This window comes from Mesoplodon mirus (assembly GCF_964341445.2).
Source record: "Mesoplodon mirus genome assembly, chromosome: 2".
NCBI classification, from domain to species: Eukaryota; Metazoa; Chordata; class Mammalia; order Artiodactyla; family Ziphiidae; genus Mesoplodon; species Mesoplodon mirus.
In genome coordinates this window covers 197,955,547-197,981,421 of record NC_138977.1, presented here as the reverse complement: position 1 = coordinate 197,981,421, position 25,875 = coordinate 197,955,547, and the positions used below count along the sequence as shown (strand labels likewise).

The window sequence follows — 25,875 nt, the reverse complement described above, 5'->3', positions numbered from 1 at the left end:
ACTTTTAAGGCAACAGAGTAGCAGCCAGCAAAGGAGACAGCCGGAGACACAGGCGAGGGTCTAGGAGCACTCACTTGTGTGCCACAGAGCAAGCAGTGTGCGGCCAGTGGTGCCCCTGCTTCAGAGAGGCCGAGGAGGATAGGAAATGAGAAATGTCCTCCAGGTGGCACCTGGAGCAATCGTTGGTGACCTCTGCAATGACGGCGCTGCTGCAGGCAGACCCTGTGTTACAGAGGGCTGATGAGTCGGTGCGATGGTGAGTGGGCGGAGCGGGCCACCGGGAGGCTGTAGGTTCAGGGAGTAGCAGAGACGGGGGAGTTGTTCTTAGGATGCAGAGGCTTAAGCACATTTGTACTTGAGAAGGAGTTAACAGAATCGAAAGATGTAAGAGAGAAGACGTTAAGTCGAGGAAATAGCCCAGGGAAGGGAGTTTAGCCTGGGCAGGAGCAGGGACCCTTCCATACACATGGCAGTAGGGGCAGGAGGGGAGGAAAATTAAAGCTCTGCTCAGAGGCGGGGGAAGGACGCTATGGAGCCGTGTCCGAACAGCATGAAGCCCCTCCAAAACTAGAGCCAGTTGGGGACCCAAGCAGCAAGGTTGCAGGACTGTTTCCAGCCGGTCTCCGCTGTCTGGGGTGAGTCAGTGAGGCAGATAACAGGAGTAATCTCCCAGAGCTGAGACTGGCAAAGCAGCCACGGCGGCAGTAAAGGGCCTAAGGCATCGTAACGAGTCCAGGTTGGGTAAGAGACAGCAGACAAATATAGAAACATCAAAATGTATTCATTTACCAACTGGAAATCCATCTGCAACTCTTAATTCCTCACTAGAGACCTTCCTTCTGGCGGGCAGATCCATCTACCAGAGTTTCACTACATTTGAATAAATATGTAAAATTAAATTGCCCCTTTGGTTTTAGCAGAGAGCAGAACCTCTCGTTTCTAGGAACTGACTCCACTTACTTGTTTCTAGTCTCCCTTGCCCACATGCTGGAATTCACTGACATCCACTGAAAATGGTAGATGACGGGCTGGTTTGCAAAGTTTTACCTGCTACTGTTGTGTTTCAAAGTAGCAAGTAAACAGAACTGTGAACTGGTGCATAGTAAGTGCTTCTTAAATATCTATCAAAAGAATAAATGAAAACAAGTGTTTATTTGTTGCCAAAACAGGTATCAGATTTCACAAGTAGTCCAGCTTTTTCCAGAGCCTGTTGTCAGAACAGACCAAACTGCCTTAGGCCAACTAACAAGCAAATAAAAATCTTAACCCCAAACATCACTGGGATAGAAATGCTTTCAAGAGTTTCAGAAAAATGGCATCCACGTTTAAAAGCAATTAATGAAATGTGTGTTGGCACGTAAAGAAACTCAAGGTAGTTTTGCTAAACAGTGAGGCAATTGAGATGTACTTTTAAAAATTATACATATACATGACAATTGCCTCATGCTCTCCAATGGATGTGACCAGAATATAATGTCTGTCTCTGGACCTAAGTAACTTCTGATTATCCTTGATAATCTACATGTATTACCCTATGTTAAGAAAAGGACTCGATTAACTTTAAAGGCGGAGCATCTAGACAAAAAAGCTTGGCTGTGGTAACCAAATGAAACTGAATAAAAGGACTGATCATGACTTGCTTCTCAGAAGTTCCCCATCCCTGTGAAAACTTAATTTGCTTATCACATGGATCTCCCCAATTAGAGAAATAGCCAATAAATACTTTTATCCCCACTGATGAGTAGGAAACACTACCCAAATGTTGATTCAGCTGAAAGGGGTTTTTAAAACTCATTATTTAATTCCATCAGTGTTTGAGTCAATATTTATTTCTCTCACAGATTTAGCTACCAAGCATTGTATAGCTATATACCACAGAATGATGATGAATTGGAACTCCGAGATGGAGATATTGTTGATGTCATGGAAAAGTGTGACGACGGATGGTTTGTTGGTAAGTGACATCGTACTTTTCTTACCAGTTGTGTATTGAAGGAAGAACTAGGCGTGATGAGTCATGAAAAGAGCACTATTCTCTACACAGAGAGAAGGGCCTTCTCAGTTCCTATACCACCATTAGGAATGATGAGCCACCCAGTTTATGTTTGCTCTCAGGGCAGTGTGGACGATACTAACATTGAACCTGACAACCACATATGCCAACATCTACTGCATGGAAGGGCAGTTGCCAGCCTCATCCATTGAGTTCTGTTTGTATTTCTTTTTTTTTTTTTTTTTTGTCTGTGCCATGCAGCTTGCAGGATCTTAGTTCCCTGACCAGGGATGGAACCAAGGCCCCAGCAGTGAAATGCTGAGTCCTAACCACTGGACCGCCAGGGAATTCCCTCTGTATTTCTATTGTGCATCTGTCTGTCCTACATTCGGAAATTTTAATTTTTAAAACGCCTGTGGAACACCACAAGAACACTTGAGCCTAGACTTCTGCCGTGAAGCTCAAGCATATGTGTAGACATTCCAAAGACCTCATTTACTCCAGGCATCTAATAACTTTCCTCAAAACAACCTGCTTAATTAAAGGAGTCACTTTCATAGGATGGGGGAGAGAAAGATCAGAATTTGAGATTCTGTAACAAAACAGACGCTTGATATACTTTCTTACTGAAGTTCTCTCAACAAACAGCCTGTAAGACAAGAATTATCCTCTCTCCACAGATTCAACAACTGAGGCCCAAAGAGGTTAAGTAACTAGCCCCAAGGTCACCACTCAGGTAGCAAATGGTAGGGCCAGTATATGAACTTAGGCTCATCTCTCCCTGAGCCTCTGTTCTTTCTGCTCAGGCACAAATATAATGTTGGGAACCATTGACACTCTTTGTGTCAGTTTACCCCTTAAACAACTGGCTTTACCTTTATCTTCTTTCCAAAGACCAACTCTTTCCTATCTCCCTAGAAAAGCTTTGCTAAATCGAAATGTCAGGACTGGGGCCGTGAGAACAAGGCCTCGGCACAAATTGGAAGCCAGAAAGATTTGCCTTGGCCTCACCAGCCTCCAGAAAGCTACCCCACCCTCCTCCCAGGGCCTGCAGAAGCTTGTGGTCCTCACCATGTTGAGGTTCTATTCAGAAGGAAACCAGGTCTGAAAGTCAGCAACATTCTAGTGCAGTGCAAGTCCAATAGAAACATAATGCAAGGAACTCCCTGGCAGTCCAGTGGTTAGGAATTTGTGCTTTCACTGCTGAGGGCCCGGGTTCAATCCCTGGTCAGGAACTAAGATCCCGCAAGCCTCACGGCACAGCCAAAAAAAACATAATGCAAGCTATGTATGAAATTAAAAATTTTCTGAAAGCCACATTGAAAAAAGAAACCAATGAAATTAATTTTAATATATTAAGCCCAGTGCATTTAAAATATTACCATTTGAACATGTCATCAGTATGAAAAATTGCTAGGGAGATACTTTACATTCTTTTTGTACATAAGTTTTTGAAATCCAATATGTATTTTACAGTCACAGCATCGCTCGGTTCAGACCAGCCATGTCTCAAGGGCTCAGGAGCCACACGTGGCTGTCCTATTAGAGTGCAGGCTAGTATGGATTTGTTAAACTCTTCCAGGAGTATTTACATTTTTATGAGAACTTGGGATGGGGTGAGGGGCATCCACCGGCAGCTAGATAAAGGAAATATTTTAGATTCCTTAATTCCTCAAACACTTAGAAAAGTGGTCTTGTGTTCAGACTATGAAGAAAATAACCCAGGAGAGCTCATTTTTCTCATCTGTCAGGAAAGGTGCTCACCACCCATATGAGCACATCTCTGGGCTTTACCATCTCAGTTCTCTGCAGCCTCCTTGACCATCCCCCTGGGGTTCCAGCTAGCTGTTTTAGATGGCCTTAGCTTTGACACATTCTTCTAGCCTAGAAATTTTACTTTGGGCAACAACTCCAACCCACTGATAGTGGCTGCTTGAAGTGTGTTCAGCAGGATTCTGAAGCCCTATCCAAGCCAAACGGGGAAAGGATGCAATGATCAAATGGTGATGTCTGCTAATGAGAGGGTAATAATGACACAACATCTATCTGCCACTCCAGCCATATCTCCCAGCTTTAGAGAGAGAATCCCAAGGGAAGGAACTATTGCTAGATTAGGGATCCAGCAATGCTGGAGGTGGAGCAGCCCAGGAAGGGCTTGTTCCCTGGTAGCTCAATGTTCCTGGCCCAGAGGGAACCCTGACAAGGTTGGTAGTGAAGACAGGAGTCAATCTGGGGCCTAGGCTCAGGAGGGAGATTTCCTTTTGCTGTTCAGTCATATCCAGTGGACTTTAGAAATCCTACAGTTCAGAAATTCTAAATCCCCAGTACCTTGTTGTGTTGGATAACTGTGTTTATTCTTCCATAAAGGAGAAGTACTGGAAAGAGCAATGGGCTGGGAGTCAGAGACCTGGGTTCAAGGTCTGTCTCTCGGAGCTTGGGTTTCCTCATGTGAAAAAAATGGGAGTGTTAGAAATGCCCGCCTTGCTTATCACCCAGCATTATTCTGCAGCCTAAACGAGATAAGATAGGGGAAAGTGATTTGGAAACCGTATGCCCTTCTACAAGCTGCAGGATTGTTACCAAGGACTCTCTCTGAACTCAAATGGGTGAGTCTTCTCATTGTGTGTATATGTTTTTGTTTTTATAGGTACTTCAAGAAGGACAAGGCAGTTTGGTACTTTCCCAGGCAACTATGTAAAGCCTTTGTATCTATAAGAAGACTGAAAACCACAGAGATGATTTTTATTGGAGGATGAAGCATAATTCATGAATTTGTCTATTTAAACATTGAGTCAGTAGGAAAACTAATGCAGTGGATAAAGAAAGAAGAAAAAGAGAGGACAGAAAAGTGTTGCATTTAAAACCTGAGCCTGTCTAAGCTTACTGCGTGTATCAGACAGGGCTGAACCACGCAGAAAAAGAATGAGGCAAGTTGGTATTTACTTAGCTGCTTCTGGGAGCCACTCCAGCCCTGCCCTCTTCGCCCCCCACCCCCCACCCCACCTTGAGTAATCTGACCTGCAGCGTGGTCCAGGAGCAGTTAGGCCAGAAATGCTTGTTGCTGCTTCAGGCTTGACCGGCTTTGGCTCAAAAGTGTCGTTTAGCCTGCAGGAGCCCTCGGAGCACCAGGGAGATCCCCAGCCATCCTCCAAGGTGCCACACAGACTCCCCCAGTCGCCCTGGAGCCTGCCGGTCCCCTAGCGCTGTGAGAGACCAGTCAGGGCTGCCAAGGCGATCCCTAAACAGTAGTGGAGACCCCAAACTACCCAAGGCCCAGTCCCTCCCTGGAGGTAGGTGGGGAAATGGAGGTCAAAGTAGGTGCCCAGTGCATTCAGCTTTGCCATTGACACCCCCGGTGTTCAGCCAGAAAAGCACACAAGGTTTGCCCCTGGAGCGGGGTGGCCAGGCAGATAGTTAAATTTGTATTTCCAGGTGATTAAGTCAAGAAGCCCTGTAACTTGAGGTCCCTTGCAGCGGCTCCTTCCCCATGTCACTGGCTGTTATAAACGGTCACCTTCAGGGCAGCAGTTTCATTGAGCAGAATGCCATTGCTACTCTTTCTTTTCTGGATTGTTTTAGGCCAGGACAGTTTGGGGTTGATAGGCCTGTTCTCACAGAGAACCAAGGATGGTGTTCAGTGACTCATGTAACGTACACCAGTGTACACTGGATGCCAGGGGCCACTGGTGAGCAAGGCACGCTCCAAGCCTTAGAGGAGGTTGGCCGTGTCTCCATTTTCATTCCCCATAGGAGTCCAAGGACTACCCAAAATGTAGGAACCCAAGGTTATGAATCCTGACTCACCCTGTGAGGCTTCTCTTTAGAGCAGACGGTGCAGGTGCTGTGGCCCTAAGGGTGAGGCCATGATATGCTGCCGCTCCCAGGAGGCCGGTCTTCTGTGGGGAACAGAGCCAAGGACAGAGGCTCCTGGGATGCCTGGGGTGTTCCGTCCCAACGTTATCCAATTCAAGGATGCTTACTGGCCACTCTGTTAGACACCTTGGAGAGGGAACTCAGAGGTGGTTGGAGAGACAGACACACAAAAATACTGAATCAAGAGAGACTGTGATAAGTGCTAAGAAGGGTGTGAGAGAGGAAGAGATGAATTTTCCCTGAAGGGACCCTAGAAAGCATTGTCATATTTCTGTCTCCATTAGCTCACCTTGAACAACTAGGATGCTGGAAGAACCTTTGTCTGCAGGTGGTTTATGGCTGGAAATACTTGGAACTGTTTCCAGGGTCTTCAAACTCTCATCCTGCCCACAAATACACATCCAAGGTCACAAATAGGAGTAGCAGTTCCAGGTTGATAGGGTGTGTACAGGAACCCTGACTCTTTGCATATAGCTCAGAATTGGCCTAGGACCCATGTCCCAGAGTCTTTATAAGCACGCAGAGTTTGTCTTCAGTGCCTCAGCTTCTCTCTCTACTACGCATCTTAGGACCCCCATCAGCTGCCCACCCCCGTCAGAGAGCCACAGTACCCTCACTCCCTGTCCTTCAAAGCATGCTCTCAGGAAAGCAACTGCCACTGACTCCTTCACAGTCAAGTATAAATGACTGATAAGAGGAAGGTGTTATTTCTTCCCAGAAACACTGGTTTTTAACTAGAACAGAGCAGAGCCTTAATCCCAAGGGGGAAAGGCTGTGGAACTAATGGTGGAGGTGGGGCTGGGGCTATAGGTGAGGGTGTATGAGCTTCCTGGGTAGAAAGGGACTTCTTGATATTCCTTAAGAAAGACTCAGTGCTTTGGAAGGTCCACCTCACCATCCAAGGGCACTCTGTTTCTGTCTCTCCTCCCCACTCCGAATCTAGTTCAAGTGCATATCCACATGCATTTCACACAGCAGCATCACCCATTTTGGAATGTATATTGGCTAATGTGTTTCCTGGCCTTTCTTAGATGCAAACCATTCATAACATGATCTTATCTGTTTTTTGAGGGCTGCTTATTGATTAAGTAGGTAAGTTTGAACACCTCTTTAAATACAGCTAGAAAATAAACCAATTTGTAAAGCCACACTTGCATATGATGCCAGCCTCACGACTTTGTATATCTCCAGAATCCCAGGTATGCCTCACCAATTTGCCCATCTTTAATAAACTCATCTGTTAAAATTTGCATCAAACTTCAGCTTCCTACATATGACACAACAAGGAACAAAGGGTTCCAATTGCCCCTTTGTCTTCAGACATTTAGTAATACAAAATACCTATTTTTATGCCGAGATATTTATACAGGTTTATTAATCGCAAGTGCAACTAACTGGCAGCATGCCCTGCAACACATTTTGATAGATTAGCCATGCTTCTGGGTAAAGGCAAGCCCCACACTACTTAACTTTTGCAGTCTTTCTGGGATCAGTAAGAGAAAAAAAATCACATGCTTAAGAAGTGGGACTGTAAATATGTATATTTAACTTTGTATAGTCCATGTACCTACTTTGTATAGAAAAATAATTTTAAAAATTTGAACCGAAGGGGGAGTAAAATAAGGAAGTCATGAAGTTTTTTTGCATATTTAAATGAAGGAATTCCAAAATAACTTACCTGCAGATTTTTAGCACAAAAGTAGCCCTTGTAAAGTGTTATAATTTTAAATAATCATTCTTTCTGGGAGAGAAGATAACTGTTATCTCAATTATAGTGGTTTTTCTTATTTTGTTTTTGATTTTTTTTTTTTGCAGTCCTGTTTATCTGCAGTAATATTAAGGCCTATTGCTAGAATAGGTTACTACAAAAAATATTATATTCTGAAAGAAAAATAACTGACATTATATATAACCAATTAAAGTATTGCCATTTAAATTATACACCAAGAGCATGTACTATGCAGACACAGATTTTTCTGTTCATCTATTTTTCTTTATGCAGTGGATCGATCTGACAAATAGATGTTGAATTAGTACATTGGCTGTACATGTTATTTAATAAACTTTATTCAGAATTGCGTGGCATATGTTTGTTCTTACCATTCATTGTTTCCTACCCTTTCAAGTTTCTCAAATGAGACTTATATTCACCTCTTCAATGGTGCACACTCTCCTTTTCCATTCTTACTTACACCTAGCTTCCGCCTCACTCCTTGAGGACACCACTTACTCTATTCTCAATAGGCTAACTCCGTGACACTCTGAATTGATTAATGTTGACCATTTCACCGTTCTTTCTAAAATGTTTGTATTTGTTCTGATTACAAGAATAATGCACATGTCTTTAAAAGCAAAAGTGACCATTATAAAATATGTATAATGGGTCTCAATTTACTGCACAAGACACAGGTACAGAAAATGAAACCACACTTAGTTTTTCTAAACAAGTTAAATCTGGCTACGAGTCTAATCTTGCTACAGTGAGTAAAAATGCAGTCTGTCCTTGTGTTCACTCCCAAACCAAGTGTGTCAAGGCTGTGGCACTAGGCATCCAGCCTCCCCTGGCATCTCCATTTGGGGTGGGGCCTGCTACAGCAGCATGGGTCTGTCCCATAGTAGAAAACCCCAAAACTCCCACCCCGCCTCTTCTGATGCTGTCCTTCGCCCTTCAACTCAAAGCACGCATTCGCACTGCTACCCCTTTGGGGTGACTCGGTGGAATCTCCTTTGCTTAAGCCTTCAGCAGTCCTGGGAGAAGGGTCATCTCCCACGGCTCTGACAGCCTTGATACTGGGCCCTGAGTCACAAGCACTACTTCTGCCTTCCATCCCGTGCAACAAACCCATCAGCTCTACCTTCAACATACCTTTAGAACCCAACCACTTCTATCACCACAGTCCAAGCCATTTTCTCACCTGGGTCATTGCAGTCACTTTCCAACTGGTCTCCCTGCTTCCACCCTTGCCCCCTCTACCTTAGTCTGAACAGAGCAACCAGAGTGATCCCTCTAGCGGCTACTCCTCTCCCTCGGAGTGGTGCAATGGCCTCGAGTCCAAAGGACACTGCCCTGCCTCCTCCTCACCTCTGCCTTTCTCGTTGTTCCTTGCCGCCACACAGTCCTTCCGGCCTCACACTCGTCGAGCACGCTTCAGCTTTAGGGTCTTACTATGCTGTCCCCTGGGCCTGAAAGACCCTGCCCCCAGAGCTGCATGGTGTCCTTCCTTCCTTTAGGTCTTCCTGTTGCCCTCTCAGGGAGGCTTTCTCTGACCACTTTATATGTAATAGGATCCTACGGTCTCCGCCCCAGCATTCTCTCCCATGCTCTTTTCCTCTGTGCTTCTCCAAACACTCATCACCATCTGATATTTGTTTTCACATCAATTGTATTAAAGTCCACGAGGGTAAGGATTCTGTCTTGCTGTCACATGCCCAGCACTGAGAAGAGTGCCCAACTAGTTGGCACGCAGCCAACTAGTTTGAGCAAACAAATGGTTTGAGCAAACCAATGAGCACATAAATGAATGAATTAAGCAATGAACCTCTCCAGACCAGAGATCCTAGAACTCAGAAAACTGACACTAATTGTGAAAGCAGTGAACCATCATCATGTCACTTTCTTACAGCAGCAAAAATAACAGAAATTAATCTCTTTAAATATTCTGGGCTCTTACAAACATAGAAAGTGAAAGTTCTCTGTAATTAAAGTCACCTCCCCACAGAGATCACCTAACTATCCAACGTATGATCCTCCAAGCTTTTCGCTTTGCGCATACAAAACACATCTCTAAACAAATGCTTTAGACAGTCTTACATGCTTTCTTCCCTGTTAACAATAGAACTTGGACATGTTTCCATAATTTACTTAACCACCCCCCTATTGGTGATGCAACAGTTTGATGTTATTGCCAGCTTTTTACCACAACAAACAATGCAGCATTGTAGAATTACTGGCTCAAAGAGCAGGAACATTTCAAACGTTAAAGGAATATTGCCTTCCCAAAAAATTGCACCAGTTTACACTCCCACCAAATGTGTGTGTTTCCCCACCACCCAACTGTCTACTTCCATGAAAGGCTCTTCCTTGGTTTGCCCACCTTTTCTGGCCAGCAGCTTCTCAGTCCCCTTTCTAGATCTTCACCACATCTCAGCCCTCTGTTACTTTCTCTCCACACGTGCTCCTTCAGGAAGCAGACTCCCCACGATATAATTTGGCCCAAAGAGTCAATTGTCTGATGGCTCCTTTCATTGATAAGTAGTGGAAAACTAACATACTTGCTGGTATTGAGTCACATCCCTGGGAAGAAAGGAGCTGGAACTAGCCTCAGGCAGGAGTGAATCCAGAGACTCAAACTTTCTCTGTATTTGTCTTATTCTTGGCCCTGTTGGTCTTGTTTGGCTACATTTTCACCTCCTGAATGCAATAATAGGAACTACAGCTGCAGGCAGCTCCAGCCTCACTCTTCCAGTTCTCTAACTCTAGACCAGGCAAAAGGGCCTTCCTGTGACTTCCCTGCCAACAATTCCAGACCCTGGCAGGCCCGACATGGATATTTAGTGTTCCTTGACTCATCACTTGGGTTAAAGGGACTGGAGTGTGATTGGCAGGCCCACCAGAATATCATGGAATAGGGGACAGGAGAAGGCCAGGCGAGGGGGTGGACTGCTATAAGAAGGCAGCTGGAGAGAGAACTCGATGGTCCAAACTGGACTTTAGGCATTATTGTGACAATCTGGAAAATGGGACACCATTTTCCTGTCCCAGGACAAACTTCAGTGTAGCTGAATGTTGGCTCTCTGTGCAGAAGCTCTGCTAGCCAAGGTCTTGAGAAGGACACAGCGTAGGAGGACGTCCATCCAGAGGAGGGGGCTGATGTGACCAAGGGGACATAGCACAACTGTATCACACACTAAAAGTAAGATTCTTCTGAAAAGGAACAAAGATTGGGGTCTCAAAAGTCATGAAGTGTTTGGGTGAATTGTATGTGGGTGTATTGGACAAGTCTTAGCATGTCAAACCTATCTCAGGGATACTTAGAGGAGGCCTATTAGGACAAACGAAAGAAGTTACTACTTGATAACAGGTAATTTGTGGAATGTATCAGGCAAGAAGGTGGTTCAGATCGAAAATATTTATATAGGATGGATAAACAACAAGGTCCTAGTGTAGTATATCACAGGTAACTTGTAATCAATATCCTGGGATAAACCATAATGGAGAAGAATTTTTTTTAAAAAAAAGCTTGTCTCTATGTATATAACTGATCACTTTGGTCCACAGCAGATTGGCACAACATTGTAAATCAACTCTACTTCAATAAAAAACAATTTTTTTAAAAAAAGGAGAATATTTACAGAAAATTTAAGATGAACCCACAGATATAAAAGCCCTGATGAGATAATATGAATGACCACGTGACACTTTAGTGACACTTTAGTAGAGAACAACTACTCTGTTCTTCCAGCTCCCTCACTCTGGCATCATCAGAGGCAAAATACTGGGTAGATTGAGTCTCTCTGGCCCCTTCTGGCTTACTCTTTTTTTTTTCTGCTGTACGTGGGCCTCTCACTGTCGTGGCCTCTCCCGTTGCAGAGCACAGGCTCTGGACGCGCAGGCTCAGCGGCCATGGCTCACGGGCCCAGCCGCTCCGCGGCATGTGGGATCTTCCCGGACCGGGGCACGAACTCGTGTCCCCTGCATCGGCAGGCGGACTCTCGACCACTGCACCACCAGGGAAGCCCTGGCTTACTCATTTTTAAAGTGACTTCTGACAAACTCACATGAAACTGCAAAAGAGGTAGATCTGAGAATAATCTTCAAAACAGCATATATCATGCAGATTGATGAGAGCTTATATTATCAAGGTCAGTGGATCTCAAAGTATGGTCCGTGGGCCCCTAGGAGTCCCTAATCCCTCTCAGGAGATTCATAATGTAAACTATTTTCATAATAATGTTAAGACACTTGTGGTAGCCAGCTTCCAAGAACGCCTTCAGTGATCCTCACCTCCAGGTATTCACACCCTTGTGTGGTCCCCTTCTGCATTCTATCAGGGTTGTGTGACCAACAGAATATGGCAGAAGAGATGGTATGTCAATAACAAGTCTAGGCCATAAAAGCCATTGTGGCTTCTGTCTTTTGTATGAACTACACTTTAGAAATAAATAAGTCCTAGTTGTTGTGTTGGATAAATGTGCTAATTCATCCAAAAGGAGGCATTAAAATGAACAATGAGCTGTGACATTTTTCACAGAACTAGAAAAAATTATCCTCAAATTTATATGGAACCCATAAAGGACCCAGAATTGCCAAAGTGATCCTGAGGAAAAAGAACAAAGCAGGAGGCACAAACCTCCCAGACTTCAGACAATACTACAAAGCTACAGTAATGAAAACAGTGTGGTACTGGCACAAAAACAGACATGTGGGTCAATGGAACAGAATAGAGAGCCCAGAAATAAACCCACACACCTATAGTCAATTAATCTTTGACAAAGGAGGCCAGAATATACAGTGGAGAAAAGAGAGTCTCTTCAGCAAGTGGTACTGGGAAAGTTGGATAGCTGCATGAAAATCAATGAAGTTAGAACACACCTCTCACCATACACAAAAATAAACTCAAAATGGCTTAAACACTTAAACATAAGACATGACACCATAAAACTCCTAGAAGAGAACATAGGCAAAACATTCTGACATAAATTGTAGCAATGCTTTCTTAGGTCAGTCTCTGAAGGCAATAGAAATAAAACTGAAAATAAACAAATGGGACATAATCAAACTTATAAGCTTCCGCACAGCAAAGGAAGCCATAAACAAAAAGAGAACCTAAGAACTTGGGGAAAATATTTTGAATGATACAACTAACAAGGGCTTAATTTCCAAAATATAGAAACAGTTCATACAACTCAATAAAAAAAAAAAAAAAAAAAAAAAAAAAAAAAACCACTCAATCAAAAAATGGACAGAAGACCTAAATAGACATTTCTCCAAAGAAGATATACAGACGGTCAATAGGCACACAAAAAGATGTTCAATATCATTAATTATTAGAGAAATGCATATCAAAACTACAATGAGGTACCACCTCACTCTGGTCAGAATGGCCATCATTAAAAATTCTACAGGGCTTCCCTGGTGGCGCAGTGGTTGAGAGTCCGCCTGCCGATGCAGGGGACACGGGTTCGTGCCCCGGTCTGGGAAGAGCCCACATGCCGCGGAGCGGCTAGGCCCGTGAGCCATGGCTGCTGAGTCTGCACGTCCGGAGCCTGTGCTCCTTAACAGGAGAGGCCACAACAGTGGGAGGCCCGCATACCGCAAAAAAAAAAAAAAAAAAAAAAAAAAAATTCTACAAATAGGGCTTCCCTGGTGGCGCAGTGGTTGAGAGTCCGCCTGCCGATGCAGGGGACACGGGTTCATGCCCCGGTCTGGGAAGATCCCACATGCCGCGGAGTGGCTGGGCCCGTGAGCCATGGCCGCTGAGCCTGCGTGTCCAGAGCCTGTGCTCTGCAACGGGAGAGGCCACAACAGTGAGAGGCCCGCGTACCGCAAAAAACAAAAACAAAAACAAAAACAAACGGAAAAAAAAATTCTACAAATAACAAATGCTGGAAAGGGTGTGGAGCAAAGGAAACCCTCCTACACTGTTGGTGGGAATGTAAGTTGGTGCAGTCACTATGGAAAACAGTACGGAGCTTCCTCAGAAACGTAAAAATAGAATTACCATATGGTCCAGCAATCCCACTCCTGGGTATATATCCAAACAAAACTATAATTAAAAAAGATACATGCACCCCTATGTTCACAGCAGCACTATTCACAATAGCCAAGACATGGAAACAACCTAAATGTCCATCAACAGATGAATGGATAAAGAAGATGTGGTACATACAATGGAATACTACTCAGCCATAAAAAAGAACGAAATGTCATTTGCAGCAACATGGAAGCAACTAGAGATGATCATACTTAGTGAAGTAAATCAGAAAGACAAATACCACAATATTGCATATGAGGAATCTAAAATATGACACAAATGAACCTATCTAGAAAACAGAAATAGACTCACAGGCATAGAGAACTGACTTGTGGTTGCCAGGAGGGAGAGGGGTGGAAGAGGGATGGACTGGGAGTTTGGGATTAGCAGAGGCAAGCTATCATATACAGAATGGCCAAACAACGAGGTTCTACTGTATAGCACAGGGAACTATATTCAAAATCCTGTAATAAACCATTGTCAATTGAAAAAAATGCACAACCTAGAAGTTGAGAGTTATGTTTTAGTTGATGGATTTTCTGAGGACTTCAAGCCCAGCAGACAGGACTCTCAGATAACTCTGAGGGACTGCTCCAAAGAGGCAAGCGGGGAGCCAGGATATATAGGAGTTTTGGCATCAAAGACCAGGTAGTCGGAACATCAAAAGATTATTGTTAATTAAAGAAAACCAGACATCTCAAATTGATGAAATTAGTGCTTTTCTACGTGTGGGAAGATGCAAAGTCTGGGCTTACTGAAATCATTCCTTTGATGTGCTCCTCAGCTATCTGGGGCCAGTATTCTGTGCTTTCTCATCCTGAGTCTCCACAGGGTGCACCCTTGGGGGAGTGGCTGCAGCAGCTGACTGCTTGTTGACCAGCATTCTGTTTCCATCCTGAGTTCCCTCTGGGCTCACCGTCAAGGGCGGCTGTAATATGTTGGCTTGATAGCTGCAACATCCTTTGTTTACTGATATGGCAGGCAACATTTCTCCTTCACAGTCATAAATTTGACCAAGGTTTGGGAGACATTTCATGACCAATTTTTTGTCCCACATTGCTAGGAAGCTTATTCCTAGATCAGGCAAAGATTCTGTTGATTTGCCACTCGAGGTGCTAATTTTGGGTCTGGCCCTGTTGACAATTTAAAATTCTCTGGATCTGTCTTACTAGTCTATTATGATCCAGAAAATGTTTTCCTTTGTTGCTTCTTCCCATACCTAGAATTACACTATTACAAATATTCTATGTAGGGTTTTAAGTGTGATCTATTTACTCAAGATGTTTAGCCATCATCAATTTTGTTGGAGGCCTGTTTACACATTGGGTAAGAGACAATGATCTTATAAAATAGACAGGATATAAGTAATAGAGCCAGTAACATTAATAGAGTCATAGTGCAGCAGAGAGACAGACAAAGAACAAAACAATGATTAGTATAACTAGTTGTAATCCGGTTGCAATAAACCATCAAGTCCACAGGAGAGCCAGCTGGAGAAGCCAAATTTTGGAATGATAAGGTAGAGAGGAAAAAAGTATACTGTTGTAAACAAAGACAAAACATTTTATCAACTTGTTGTAGGTCATAGCATGAGGTAAGGTTTTTCTGGAAAACAAAGATTAAAAGCCAGTATAGGAATCGCCTGGCAATCCAGTGGTTAGGACTCCAAGCTCTCACTGCCGAGGGCCCAGGGTTCAGTCCCTGGTTGGGCAACTAAGATCCTATAAGCCGCGTGGAGCAGCCAAAAAAAAGTACTAGAGAGGGTGTGAAGAAAAGAGAAGCCTCCTACACTGTTGGTGGGAATGTAAGTTGGTGCAGCCACTGTGGAAAACAGTATGGAGGTTCCTCAGAAAACTAAAAATAGAATTACCATATGATCCAGCAATCTCACTCCTGGGCATATATCTAGACAAAACTATAATTCAAAAAGATATTACATTCACCCCTATGTTCACAGCAGCACTATTCACACTAGCCAAGACATGGAAACAGCCTAAATGTCCATCAACATATGAATGGATAAAGAAGATGTGGTACATATATACAATAGAATACTACTCAACCATAAAAAAGAACAAAATAATGTCATTTGCAGCAACATGGATGCAACTAGAGATTATCATACTAAGTGAAGTAAATCAGAAAGAGAAAGACAAATACCATATGATATCACTTATATGTGGAATCTAAAAAGTATAACAAAAATGAACCTATCTATGAAACAGAAACAGAATCAGGGACAGAGAATGGACTGGTGGTTGCCAAGGGGGAGTGGGGTAGGAGAGGGTTGGATTGGGAGTTTGGGATGAGCAGATGTAAACTGGTATATATAGAATGGATAAACAACAAGATCCTACTGTATAGCACAGGGAACTATATTCAATATCCTGTGATAAACCGTAATGGAAAAGAATATGAAAAAGAATGTGTGTGTGTATATATATATATGTCTGAGTCACTTTGCTGAACAGTAGTAATTAACACAACATTGTAATTCAACTATACTTCAATAAAAAATAAATTTAAAAAAGATTTTAAAAAAGAGATGTAACCATCTTATATAAAGCCCATCTATAAATTCTTATAAACTTTATCTCAATTTTATCAACTTTTATACCCTTAACTTTAGTTTTCATTAGGATAGGACCCAAACAACAAGTTTTGATCTTACAGGAGGTATCCTAGAAATTTTTCTTTCTTTTGTTTCCCTGTCCATTTACTCTATTTTTATATAAAAGGCTCTGGGATCCCCAAAGAGGGGTTGAACCTCAGGCCCTTTTGTCAATCTTGATTAATTGGCCTAACTGTTGCCCCAAGTAATTGTTGGTCAAGTATATCAGTGTAATTTTCCATCCCCTTATATAATTTAAACTGGGGTAAATAGAGCAGACTTGTTTGGCCTGTTATGTTGGGGACCAGCAGAGGGTCCCTTTTAGCTAATTTAACCTTAGGTAGTAATAATATCAAAACCTTGTGTTTTAATCCCATAAATGTCCGTTTTATTTATCCCATTTAAAATAACCATCTAAAGATTTCTTTATCCATTTGGGATAAGTAACTTTTAAATGTCTACCTTGTTGGAAAAAGTCTCTAGACCTTCTCTACAGTTTTTTCTTTCCTGTTAATCAACCTAATTTAATGTTTTTATTAGCATCTGTAAGACCCATTGAGGGGAAGCTAAGAACACTATAAGGCTTTCCAAACCAGTTTTTCTTGTTTGATTTAAACTAAGAGAGTTCTTAGGTTAACCATTAGAGATATATTTATATTTTCACATTCGATTTTTTTTATAGGTACCAATAAAACAGTTGTTTATAATGAGAGCTCTCTAAAAATATACCAATTTAGAAGTTTCTCCAGTTTAAAGGATCTATCTCTGGCTATTAATGAGATATATATTAATAGTGATTCAAGACACAAGAGGCTTCTCCATAAGAGTGGGGAGAATGTCACCTAAGTAAGATCCAGAAAGTTTACTCCCCAAAATAGTATAGCAGAGGTCAAGTTTTCAAAACACACACACACACACACACACACACACACACACACACACACTACACCCTAAGATCAGGTAGAACATTTACATCTCAAAGACACAGGAAGAGAAATGCAAGTTCCCCTGGTTAAGGTCAGAATTTTGAAAATATGTTTTTATCAAGCTGGCTTCTTAACTGAACTGCGTACGCAAACAAACAAAAAACAGTTTTGGAATGTCAAAAGAGCCCCAATTTGGCCACGTAAGGTTGAGATCTCTTTTCATTTAATTTCCCCAATTAGGTAGGTACTTCCAAGTGTGAGCTCTGTATGTATTGTATTGAATACATGAATCTGGCTGGAGTGTTAGTTGGAAGTTGGCTTTCTGATGCCCCTTTCTCTGTTTGAGAGAATCTGTTTCCCATTTTAAAGTTGAATTTATTGGGGATAAAATTTTCTAGTGAAAACTGTGTGGTGGGCTAATGTGCTGTCTGTGAGCTTCACTCCCCTAGGTTTTTGCCCTCAAGTTGTTTTAGCTCCCTTTTACATGTCTCGGGTTCTCCCTTTGGTAGCATAAGACTACCATGGGTGCTCAGATCATGGAATGGCCAGTTCTTATTTGTGTCCCTGTTTGAGCAGGTTGTTAACTAAAATGAGCAGGTTTCCCTATAGGGACAGTTACCCAGCATGAGGTCTTTGCCTCCACCACTCCTGCAAGTTTCTCAGCCGCCTGAGAGGGCCGTTGCCATCCAGGAGGAGTCACTTCTTCGGAGCTGAGAAGCTCTCATGTAATATTTTTACTTTTATCCCGACGAATTCTTGTTAAGGTAGCCAATCTGATGAAAGATGTCAGGTCAGCCTCCTCCCCAGCCTCTCAGTTCAGACCGCTCAGTTTCCTTTACTGAGCAAATCCCAGGCTCCCCTAATATCTTTCAGTTATGGGCACTTTCTCCCGGTGTTTTTCAACCAGCCTCACTTAATGCCTTTAAATCGGGGGGTGGGGGGCACTCCCCAATATCTTTCAGTTGGGGAGCCACGTACCGGTGAGATACCACCAAATAAAACTCAGGATCATCAACCGATAATCAAGAGATCTGAGAACCAGGAGAGACTCCTCCAAATTCGTCTGTACCCCTCGAGGAGGCAGATGGGCCCAAGCGGCCTCTACTGGTACCAAGGCTCCTGTTCCTTGCAGAGTTCAGGCAAAGGAGAGAAGTCTACTCTGGGACCCTTCATAATTGGCCACCAAAACTCTCAACTGAAAAAAAAAATACACAACCTAGAAGTTGAGAGTGATGTTTTATTTGGCAGACTTTCTGAGGACTTCAAGCCTGGGAGCAGTCCCTCAGAGTGACCTAGGTTGTGTATTTTTTTTTTTTTTTCAGTTAACACCATAATGGAAAAGAATATGAAAAAAAAATATATATATATATATATGTATAAGTGAATCACTTTGCTGTACACCAGAAATGAACACAACATTGTATATCAACTATACTTCAATAAAATAAATTTAAAAAGAAAAGAACAATGGGCTGGGAGTCAGAAGACCTGGGTTCAAGTGCTGCCTCTGACACTTACCAGGTTATGAGACCACAGAAATGCCACCTAAGCTGAGCCTTGGTTTCTTCATCAGGGAGGGGAGACATCTGGACCAAAGAGGGGGCTCTGTTAGGAAGGAGGAACAGGAAGTGATGTTTGAACGGCAACCTGCAGTGCCCACCACAGCACTCTCCAGTTATTCCAGTGCCTACTGTGTACCAGCACTTTCCATGCATTATCTCATTTACTTCTCATACCAAAGCTATAAGGTAGGTATTCTTTTCTCTGTCAACAGGTGAGGAACCTGAGACTCAGAGAAGTTTAGCCCAAGGTTTCTTTTTTACAGCAAGTAAGTGGATTCAGTCTCACTCCAAAGCCAGGGTCCTTTCCATTGATTACATTCTACGGCCTCCAAGGAAAGCCATCAAGGACAAGTCTGCAGACCAGTATACCTCTGGAACATCTAAAGTTTACCCAAAGATTAAAACATTTCCAAGAGGGACCCCATGGAATAATGATAACAGTGATAACCATTTGATGAGCACCTATTATGTGCTTGAACACTGAAACTTCAGTATGTCCCTCCTCAGTCTTCTGCCAGAGCCAACAACAGCAGAAATGGCACAGAAGCAATCTTCAGGTACCCCTCACGATTCCATGTCATGTTATTTTTTATCACTCACAAGCCTCTCAGAAGTGTGGTCCAGGCTCGCCTGGACCTGTGCTTCCTCACTGCCACACTAACCCTTCATTGCCTGCACTATGTAGTGTTGCAGATCTGCAAAGTTCAAAGGTCATTAAGAACTTTGTGCCCCTCCATATTTTCTGTATCAGTTAAGAATGACTTTAACTGTAGTACAGGTGGCCCAACAAGTGGCAGCTTATGTGACACAGATATGTCTTATATTTCACAGGAAAGCAGACAGGGCTCTGGGTTAGTGTTTGAGTCCCCTGACCTTTCATCATTAGAAGCTGGCTACGATGGCAACTCCAAGTATCATATCTTCATACAATTATATTTGAAGGCAAGAAGCAGCACAAAGGACAGAACTTTTCTCTTTTTCTCTTTATATGCTTCCCTCATTAGGGAAGGAAAAGCTTTTCCAAAAGCCTCCCTGCAGACATCTTCTCACATCTCATTGGCTGGAGCCAATCATGTGGCTACTCCCGGCTGTAAAGAAATTGCTAAAAGGGGACTTCCCTGGTGGTGCAGTGGCTGAGAATCCGCCTGCCAATGCAGGGGACACAGGTTTGATCCCTGGTCTGGGAAGATCCCACATGCCACGGAGCAACTAAGCCTGTGTGCCACAACTACTAAGCCTGTGCTCTAGAGCCCACGAGCCACAACTACTGAGCCCACACGCCGCAACTACTGAAGCCCATGTGCCTAGAGCCTGTGCTTCACAACAAGAGAAACCACCACAATGAGAAGCCCATGCACTGCAACGAAGAATAGCCCCCACTCGTCGCAACTAGGGAAAGTCTGCGCACAGCAACGAAGACCCAATGCAGCCAAAAATAAAATAAATAAATTTATATCTATATAAAAAAAGAAATTGCTAAAGGGAGGGGGCAAGGCAGGAGAGGGTTGGGAATGGCTTTGGGTAGCCAATCAGCAGTGAGTACCACAGGCTAGCCCTGCCTGATGCTCTTTTTCTTTAGCTTCCAGGAGATATTCCTGCCTTGCCCCTCGCTGTTTCTTTGAATTCTTCTCATCCTCTCCTCACCCTTTCAATACAGACAAACGTTCCCCAAGCTTCTCTCTACAGTCTGTTGCCCAGGCAATCTTATCTGTTCTCTTAACTTTATTACCCCTTTTTCCCCCACAAGTTGCCTTTTTCTACTTTTTAAATTAAACAATACAAAGTTATTGGAGAGACTTGAGACAAGATAGCAGAGAAGAAGGACCCTGAGCTCACCTCCTCTCATGAGCACGTCAAAATCACAAATAACTGCTGAACAACCACTGATAAAAAAAAGACTGGAACCTACCAAAAAAGATATTCTACATCCGGAGACATGAAGAAACAACAATGAAACAGGAGGGGTGCACTCATGATATAATAAAATCCCCAACCTCCAGGTGGGCTACCCAGAAACTGGAGAATTATATTGCAGAAGTTCTCCCACAGGACTGAGAGTTCTGAGCCCCATGTCAGGCTCCCCAGCCTGGGTGTCTGGCAGCTGGGGGAGCCACCCCCATAGCATTTGGCTTTGAAAGCCAGTGGGGTTTGATTGCAGGAACTCCACAGGACTGGGGGAAACAGAGACTCCACTCTTGGAGGAAGCACACAAGGTCTCGTGCACACCGGGATCCAGAGCAAAAACAATGACTTCGTAGGAGCCTGGGCCAGACCTACCTGGTGGTCCTGGAGGGTCTCCTGGGGAGGTGGGAGGTGGCTGTGGCTCATCTGGGGACAAGGACACTGGTGGTGAAGGTATCAGGGGGTATTCACTGGTGCCAGCTCTCCTGGAGGCTGACATTCTGGCCCTAAGACCTGTCCCCACCCAACTGCCCGTAGGCTCCAGTGCTGGTATGTCTCAGGCAAAACAACCATCAGGGCAGGAGCACAGCTCCACCCATCAACAGACAGGGCACCTAAAGACTTCCTGAGCCCACAGCTGCCTCTAGACACACCACTGACACAGCCCTGCCCAAGACACAGCTCCACCCACCAGTGGGCAGGCACAGGCCGCTCCCACCAAAAAGCCTGCACAAGCCTCTAGACCAGCCTCACCCACCAGGGGGCAGACATCAGAAGCAAGAAAACGACAGTCCCACAGCCTGCAGAAGTGATTCCACAAACACAGGTCAGAACCTACCCCAGGACCAGCTGGTCCCTGGCCCTTGGGTGATGAGAGGGGATTGTGCTGCTGGGACATATAGGACATCCCCTACAGAGGGTCAAAGTAGAGAAACATAACTAACCTTCCACATACATAAAAATACAAATAGAAATTTAGACAAAATGAGATGGCAGAGGAATATGTTCCAGATGAAGAAAAAAGATAAAACCCCAGAAGACCAACTAAGTGATGAGGAGACAGGCAATCTATCTGAGAAAGAGTTCAGAGTAATGATCATAAAGATGATCCAAGAACTTGGGAAAAGAATGGATGCACAGAGTGAGAAGTGACAAGAAGTTTTTAAACAAAGAGCTAGAAAATATAAAGAACAGAGTTGAAAAATACAATAACTGAAATGAAAAATACACTAGAAGGAATCAACAGCAGAATAAATGAGGCAGAAGAACGGATAAGTGAGCTGGAACACCAAGTGGTGGAAATCACTGCCACAGAACAAAAGAAAAAATAATGAAAAGAAATGAGGAGAGTTTAAAAGACCTCTGGGAAAACATCAAATGCAACAAGATTCACATTATAGGGATCCCAGAAGGAGAAGAGAGAAAGGCCCTGAGAGAAACTATTTGATGAGATAATAGCTGAAAACTTCCCTAACATGGAGAGGAAATAGTCACTCAAGTCCAGGAAGTGCAGAAAGTCCCATACTAGATTAACCCAAGGAGGAATACACAAATACATATAGTAATCAAATTGACAAAAATTAAAGATAAGGAGAAAATATTAAAAGCAACAAGGGGAATGCAACAAACAAAATATAGGAAACCCCCATAAGGTTATCAGCCAATTTTTCAGCAGAAACTGCAGGCCAGAAGGGATTGGCACCATATGTTTAAAGTGATGAGGGGGAACAAACTACAACCAGGAATACTCTACCCATCAAGGCTCTTACTCAGATTCGGTAGAGAAATCAAAAACTTTACAGACAAGCAAAAGCTAAAAGAATTCAGCACCACCAAACCAGCTTTACAACAGATGCTAAAGGAACTTCTTTAAGTGGAAAAGAAAAGGCCACAATTAGAAACAAGAAAATTATGAAATGGGAAAGCTCACTGGTAAAGGCAAACATACAGTAAAGTTAGGAAATCATCCACACACAAATAATATCAAAACCAGTAATTATGAGAAGAGGAGAGTACAAATGCAGAATATTAGAAATGCATTTGAAATTAAGAGATCAGCAATTTAAAACAATCATGTATGTGTGCTATATCAAAACTTCAGGGAAACCACATACCAAAAGTCTAAAATAGATATATACATACAAAAAAGAAAACAGAATGCAAATTCAATGCTAAAGATATTTATCAAATCACAATAGAACAAAAGAGAAAAGGAAGAAAAAAAGACCTACAAAAAACAAACCCCAATTAACAAAATAGAAATAAGAGCATACATATCGATAATTGCCTTAAATGTAAATGAATTAAATGCTCCAACTAAAACATACAGACTGGCTGAATGGATTAAAAAAAAAAAAGACCCATATATATGCTGTCTACAAAAGACCCACTTCAGATCTAGAGACACATATGGACTGAAAATGAGGGGGTGGAAAGAGGTTTTCCATGCAAGTGGTAATCAAAAGAAAGCTGGAGTAGCAATACTCATATCAGACAAAATAAACTTTAAAATAAAGACTGTTACAAAAGACAAAGAAAGACACTACATAACAATCAGGGATCAATCCCAGAAGATATAACAACTGTAAACATGTATGCATCCAACACAGAAGCACCTCAATATATAAGGCAAATGTTAACAGACATAAAAAGAGAAATTGACAGTAACACAACAGTGGGGGATTTTAACATCCCACTTACATTAATGGACAGATCATGCAGATAAATATCAATAAGGAAACACAGGTCTTAAATGACACATTAGACTAAATGGACTTATTTGATACTTATAAAGAATTTCATCCAAAAGCAACAGAATACACATTCTTTTCGAGTGCACATGGAACATTCTCCAGGACAGATCACATGCTGGGCTACAAAGCAAGCCTAGGTAAATTTAAGAAAAGTGAAATCATATCAACCATCTTTTCCAACCACAATGCTATATATTAGAAGTCAACTACAAGAGAAAAAAAAACTGCAAAAACACACAAACATGTGGAGGCTAAACAATATGCTACTATAACAACCAATGGATCACCAAAGAAATCAAAGAGGAAATCAAAAAATACCTAGAGACAAATGAAAACAAAAACACAACAATCCAAAACCTGAGACACAGCAAAAGCAGTTTTAAAAGGAAAGTTTATAGCAATACAAGCTTACCTCAGGAAACAAGACAAATCTCAAACAACCTAACTTTACGCCTAAAGCAACAAGAAAAAGAAAAAACAAAACCCAAAGTTACTAGAAAGAAAGAAGTCATAAAAATCTGAGCAGAAATAAATGAAATAGAGACTAAGAAAACAATAGAAAAGATCAATGAAACTAAAAGCTGGTTCTTTGAAAAGATAAACCAGATTGATAAACGTTTAGCCAGACATATCAAGAAAAAAAGGGAGAGGGTCCAAATCAATAAAATTAGAAATGAGAAAGGAGAAGTTACAACTGACACCACAGAAATACAAAGGACCGTAAGAGACTACTATAAGCAAATATATGCCAATAAAGTGGACAACCTAGAAGAAATAGACAAATTCTGAGAAAGGTACAATCTCCCGAGACTGAACCAGGAAGAAATAGAAAATATGAACCAATCACAAGCACTGAAATAGAAAGTGTGATTAAGAATCTTCCAACAGGGAGATTGGTTCAGGATGGCGGAGTAAAAGGACGTGCCCTCACTCCCTCTTGCGAGAGCACAGGAATCACAACTAGCTGCTGAACAATCATCAACAGGAAGACACTGGAACTCACCAAAAAAGACACCCCACACCCAAAGACAAAGGAGAAGCCACAATGAGATGGTAGGAGGGGGGCAATCACAAAAAAATCAAATCACATAACTGCTGGGTGGGTGACTCACAAACTGGAGAACACTTATACCACAGAAGTCCACCCACTGGAGTGAAGGTTCTGAGTGCCACGTTAGGCTTCCCAACCTGGGGGTCCAGCAACGGGAGGAGGAATTCCTAGAGAATCAGACTTTGAAGGCTAGAAGGATTTGATTCCAGGACTTCGAAGGACTGGGGGAAACAAAGACTCCACTCTTGGAGGGCACACACAAAGCAGTGTGTGCATCAGGACCCAGGGGAACGAGCAGTGACCCCCATAGGAGACTAAACCAGACCTACCTGCTAATGTTGGAGGCTCTCCTGCAGAGGTGGTGGGTGGCTGTGTCTCACTGTGAGGACAAAGACACTGGGAGCAGAAATTCTGGGAAGTACACCTTGGTGTGAGCCCTCCCAGAGTCCACCATTAGCCCCACCAAAGAGCCTGGGGAAGCTCCAGTGTTGGGTCACCTCAATAACCAACCCAGCCCCACCCATCAGCAGACAAGTGGATTAAAGTTTTACTGAGCTCTGCCCACCAGAGCAAAAGCCAGCTCTACCCACCACCAGTCCCTCCCTTCAGGAAACTTGCACAAGCCTCTTAGATAGCCTCATCCACCAGAGGGCAGACAGCAGAAGCAAGAAGAACTACAATCCTGCAGCCTGTGGAATGAAAACCACATTCACAGAAAGACAGACAAGACGAAAAGGCAGACGGCTATGTACCAGATGAAGGAACAAGATAAAACCCCAGAAAAACAACTAAATGAAGTAGCGATAGGCAACCTTCCAGAAAAAGAATTCAGAATACTGACAGTGAAGATGATCCAGGACCTCGGAAAAAGAATGGAGGCAAAGATCGAGAAGATGCAAGAAATGTTTAACAAAGACCTAGACGAATTAAAGAACAAACAAACAGAGATGAACAATACAATAACTTAAATGAAAAATACACTAGAAAGAATCAATAGCAGAATAACTGAGGCAGAAGAATGGTAAGTGACCTGGAAGACAAAATGGTGGAATTCACTGCTGCAGAACAGAAAAAAGAAAAAAGAATGAAAAGAAATGAAGACAGCCTAAGAGACCTCTGGGACAACATTAAATGCAACAACATTTGCATTACAGGGGTCCCAGAAGGAGAAGAGAGAGAGAAAGGACCCAAGAAAATATTTGAAGAGATTATAGTCAAAAACTTCCCTGACATGGGAAAGGAAATAGCCACCCAAGTCCAGGAAGTGCGTAGAGTCCCACACAGGATAAACACAAGGAGAAACACGTTGAGACACAGTAATCAAATTGGCAAAAAGTAAAGACAAAGAAAAATTACTGAAAGCAGCAAGGGAAAAACAACAAATAACATGCAAGGGAACTCCCATAAGGTTAACAGCTGATTTCTCGGCAGAAACGCTACAAGCCAGAAG

The 25,875-nt window shown here is 42.8% G+C and overlaps 1 protein-coding gene and 1 long non-coding RNA gene across 14 annotated transcripts in view; one reads left to right on the top strand and one right to left on the bottom strand.

Annotated features, from left to right (window-relative positions):
• SORBS1 (sorbin and SH3 domain containing 1) overlaps positions 1 to 7,951 on the top strand; it is a 243,181-nt gene extending 235,230 nt beyond the window's left edge. For all 13 annotated transcript variants that reach the window (XM_082633406.1, XM_082633409.1, XM_082633415.1 and 10 more), the window contains 2 exons: positions 1,842 to 1,954; positions 4,641 to 7,951. In XM_082633406.1, coding sequence (XP_082489532.1) covers positions 1,842 to 1,954; positions 4,641 to 4,708 — 181 coding nt within the window. In that variant the 3' untranslated portion in view covers positions 4,709 to 7,951. The remainder of the gene's footprint in view (positions 1 to 1,841; positions 1,955 to 4,640) is intronic.
• LOC309811077 overlaps positions 1 to 25,875 on the bottom strand; it is a 74,259-nt gene that overhangs the window by 15,449 nt on the left and 32,935 nt on the right. The window contains exon 3 of the long non-coding RNA XR_014295100.1: positions 18,676 to 18,762. This is a non-coding gene — a long non-coding RNA (uncharacterized lncRNA). The remainder of the gene's footprint in view (positions 1 to 18,675; positions 18,763 to 25,875) is intronic.